Consider the following 4,461-nt stretch of genomic DNA (forward strand, 5'->3'; position numbering starts at 1 on the left):
TTTTAGTTGTGAATTTGAATTGAATTGAATAGCTCAAAGACTTTACACAATGGTCTCATTAGAATAAAATAACAGAAAATGAACTTATGGGCTCTTGCCAAGATTACTGAAACCCCATGCTTTGCCAACCCAAGATACTGGCTCTTGACATGATGAGGAGCATTGATTACTGAAATCAATACGTTATAAAACTAGGTGCCAAGTAATCTTAATGGGATGTACAAAGAAAGGAAGACAGAAAATACGCACGCTAGGATCAGCAAGAACCCTACGAAACCTACACGAGGAAACCGAGATATTTCTTCAAGGGGTGGAAGAAGAAGATAAACAAGTTGGGCCACCAGAGATCAGAATAACAGACGCTTCAACGACAATGCCGAACAGAACAAGCAACCACCTGCGCCCATTGCCTCAATCTAGCCTTCACGAGCTGTGGGCTATCCCCTACAAAACCACAAGTTCACAGTTAATTCAATTATTGTATGATAAACAATAAAAACAAATGTCATTTATTGTAAGATAAACAATAAAAATAAATGTATATTAAGATCGTGTTAGAAACTTATAAAATAAAGGAGGGCTTTCTTAGTATGGTAAAAAGGGGGCTAAACATTGCAAGGATATGGATTCTCAAGACTGTTATTTCTAGATAAGTTTGTCATGGACACTCCAACTTTGATTGCACCAATAATGGGCAGCTAACACTTTAATTGCAAATCTTGCAATTGATGCAAGTTGGGGTGTCACCAAAAGTTCAGAAATTGCAATCTTTGCTTAAGAAAGAGATACATTTGTTGGGTTACAACTACTGAGGAAAGTATATATTTGAGATTCAATGATAAACCTGATGATTAACTCATCTCTTTTATCTATGTAAACAAATGCTCAAATGGCATAGACCAATTTAACACAAGACCAATTGATGAAAAGGCTTTGTTTCTCAAATTTTGCCATTTTCCATATGCAAGCAATATGGTGCCATCTTATCGCTGCAAAAGGCCAAAAAAGAAAAAAAGAAACTGTGTGCAGCGTTGGCCCTCGTGGTGTCTGCCAAGGAAGTTATAGCAGTGGGGTCTCTCCGTAACCGACTCCACAGGGTGCATTGTCCATATCAGATAAGACGTTGGTGATGCTCCGACACCGGTACTTCCTATGCTTTTTCGTAGGACAAATCCATGTACCTGTCCTCAAGAGGGGCATTTACCAAGCAAGATAAAGCCATGGTCAAGCTGGGTTGATGCAAGAGTGGAGTAGAAGACTCTGGTTCACTGAATTTCTAACTTTACTTTTTGACTGTTCATGTAAACAGGTTCCCGGGTAAATAGATGAGATTTTCACTGATTCTAATCCAAAGAAACTTTTTAATCTGATAACCCTCTACAATATAAAACTTATCTTAATCTAATAAAATCTGGATATTATAATCTAATATCTATTGTAAATGATCTAAATACTGAAATGATTCAAATGATAAAAAATAAAATATAAATTAGATCCAAAATCAATCTTTATGGATTCGAGTTTTCTGCTCCACACCTGCATAAGTTCGATCACTTTTCAATCTTTCATCTCTTTCATGTCACCTCTATCTGCCTCCTCCCAAGTCTTGGGCTTGGCTAAAACACAAGATCTTATATTGATTAGAGGATGGTGTGTTGGGCTGGAGACATGGGTATCTCTAATCCTTTGATCTCAAATCAACCCCAAAAAATACATGTATCTCTGATCTTCGGATTTCGAGATTTGTGCTTTCAGATGCAGGCCAATCCTCGCGATGACCAACAAGCGATGAAACACAAAACGACTATCGTCGTTCCAAAGCTTTTTCAAAAATGATAACCAAATGCCTCCCATCCCATGCCAAGGCCTGCCACTTTCGAGTCGGATGGAGAAAGAACCGGATCGTTTCATTTCTCGCCTTTCCATATATATGCCTAAAAGAATCGGAACGAAACAACGAGTTTCTGATACGAATGGGGAAGAGAGTCGTTACCTGGACCGAAGAAGCTCTGGGGGCTCCCGCTGGGAGACCCGGAGCAGTCCGACGCGGAAGATCCCGATACGCACTCGGCGTACTGCTTGTTCACGGCGTAGTAGAGATCGAGAGCCGGAAGCGTATCGGAGAGGCTCCGGTCCTCCTCGCCGTCGAACCGGAACCCGAGCTCGATACAACCCCGGAGCTCGTCGAGGTCTTCGTCGGTGACGCTCTTGCTCCGCCGCATGCTGTTCTCCTTCCGTTTCAGCCACGCCCCCTCCCTGTACGATTCGTTCGACCACGACCGCTGCTTGTACAGGGGGAACCCCGTGCCTCCGCCGCCCTTCCGCCGGCTCAGCTTCGTCCTCCCGCAGGATTCCCTCCTCGCTGAAGCCTCCATCAGAAAATCCGGCACCTCTCCGGGCGGAAACTCCGGGAAAGAATCGTGATCGTCCCAGAAATCCGAATCGGCTGTTGCCTCCGCCTCCGGCGGCTCGAACTTCACATTCTTCATTGCTGCGCAATCTGGTTCGGCTGCCGCCTGAGCCGATCCATCCGCTTCGAAAACGATCGATTCGTCCATCACCACCAATTCCGATCCGATCGTGGATCCGTCTTCTTCAGCAAAGCCCGTCTTTTTAGGTTTTTGGGTTTTTCTTTTTCGATTAAGAATGGTTTTTTTTTTCCTTTTTCTTTTTTGGGTGGGTTTTGTTGGTGAGGAAGGAATGAGAATGAGTGACAAGAAGAACGAAGAAAGAAGATAAACGAAGAAAGGAAGACTGAACGAAGGAAGAAGAAAAGAAGCCCCAGGCCCCTTGTGGGGGCTTATAGCGGAGGAATTTCTCTCTCTCTAAGACAACCTCTTTCCATTTTGCGAAGGCGAAGCCTTAAATAGCGAAGACCTCTCTCTCTCTCTCTAACAATTTGGCAGGGTTTTGTTGAGATCCAGATAGAACTGAATTTAGATCCGATTTTTGATATGATATCAGGTCTATTATAAGAGAAACCATACTCGAAACTGATAAGAAATACATGAATCATACCTGTTAAAATAATATTTTTCAGCCTTTTTACATTTAAAAAATTATGGGTCTTAATCGAAACTCGGGTATGATATAAAACTTTACAAACTATACCTGGATCCATGTATTAATAGGACCTTTGAGCCTGAATCCGAGTCTTAATCAGGACTTATTATTTATCACCATACCCGGACTATATAGGGTTTGGTCCGGGTAAACCACACCTATTGACACCTTACCTTATTAAGAATTTCATTTTTCTGTGTTTTTTTAGATAATTTCTAAAAGCCTCTTGAGCTAGGTCAAGAAATTCTATGTGCCTGTTTTTTTTTTGTTAAGTTCTCAACTCTTTTCCTTCTCTTTTTTTCTCTTAAAATGTGTTTGATTGCTTAAATCCTTAAATTTGAAATTCAATCATAGGATATGCACTTATCCCTTGTCTGACACCCTTGTGATTGAGTGAGAGGTAAATAAATTGCAATTTTATATATGCTTTTTTGTATGAGGAAGGAAAACCTTGACAGAGAACCAGGCCACTTAATGGGCCCGCCTCCCTGCGAGATAAAACTCTAGGTTAATGACACGACCACCCAACCTTATATTTGCCGACTGTGATAAAGCAATGACAGCCTCCATGCACCCACGAGATTCGATAGCCAGCCTCTAATTTGACACAAGACCCTACTGACCACGTGGGTAACCACAGCGATGGTGAGGTGTGAATTTATGATTCCTGGTTTTAGAGAGTATATGATATTAAGATTACGTGACTCCGAAACAAGTTTGAGAATCGCTAGTAATTCTGATTCTCATGTAAACTAGAAAACGATTCTCATTTGCAAAGGCAAATGAGAGATTCTTACCACTTATTTTTTGATGTTAGCCAATGAGCTTCATTTGCATGAGAGTTTTGGATCTCATTAGACATTACCAAACTTTGTTTGCCTTTGTTTTTGGCATAAACCCTTTGCTAGATTTATTATGTAGATCTCATATCTAGGGTATTCAAACACACTTCATACTGAGATCTTCACTCTATACTCCACATTTCCTTCTCTAGTAATCACCATTTTGACTTTTTTTTTTTTTGGATTAGGGTTGACCGATTCCGAAAGTAACTTTTATCAAGTAACCCACCTAATGAATAAGCTAGCCGTTGAAAAAGTGTGAGTTTGAATTTGTGCAATTTGAATTTGATCCTTTTTTTCCTCTGTTTCCTTTTTTTTTTATTCCCTTTTGTCATTCTTCAAATCTCATGGATTAGATTCAAATGTGGTACTTGTTTATGATCCACTTCAACGTTCATAAATTGTTAACCTTTAAAGATAAATGTACTTGATGTTGGCCCCAAAAAAGAGATTCAATTGCTAGTAACCCTCCTAAGTGATTGTTCAACATGGATTCTATGTCTTGAAACTAAGCTATAATTGTTTTGTTTTTTTTTTAGACTATGGAGAAACCTTG

At 40.3% G+C, this 4,461-nt stretch overlaps 1 protein-coding gene across 1 annotated transcript; it reads right to left on the bottom strand.

The window, feature by feature from the left end:
• Positions 1-2,840, bottom strand: LOC149846518 (uncharacterized). Its single transcript, XM_089998045.1, has 2 exons — positions 1,994-2,840; positions 1-444 (listed from the first exon to the last, which is right to left on the bottom strand). Exons 1-2 carry the CDS (start codon positions 2,556-2,558, stop codon positions 365-367), a joined length of 645 nt encoding a protein of 214 aa, XP_089854171.1. The 5' UTR covers positions 2,559-2,840; the 3' UTR covers positions 1-364.
• Positions 2,841-4,461: the final 1,621 nt, after the last annotated feature.

Source organism: Nuphar pumila, chromosome 2 (genome assembly GCF_984573655.1).
Source record: "Nuphar pumila chromosome 2, dmNupPumi1.hap1.1, whole genome shotgun sequence".
NCBI lineage: Eukaryota > Viridiplantae > Streptophyta > Magnoliopsida > Nymphaeales > Nymphaeaceae > Nuphar > Nuphar pumila.

Bases quoted from the DNA above. Each gene is read 5' to 3' on its own strand.
- LOC149846518 (XM_089998045.1), bottom strand. From the start codon at position 2,558: ATGGACGAATCGATCGTTTTCGAAGCGGATGGATCGGCTCAGGCGGCA. The intron at 445-1,993 runs GTAACGACTCTC...GTGGTTTTGTAG, and splicing joins CCAGAGCTTCTTCGGTCCAG to GGGATAGCCCACAGCTCGTG.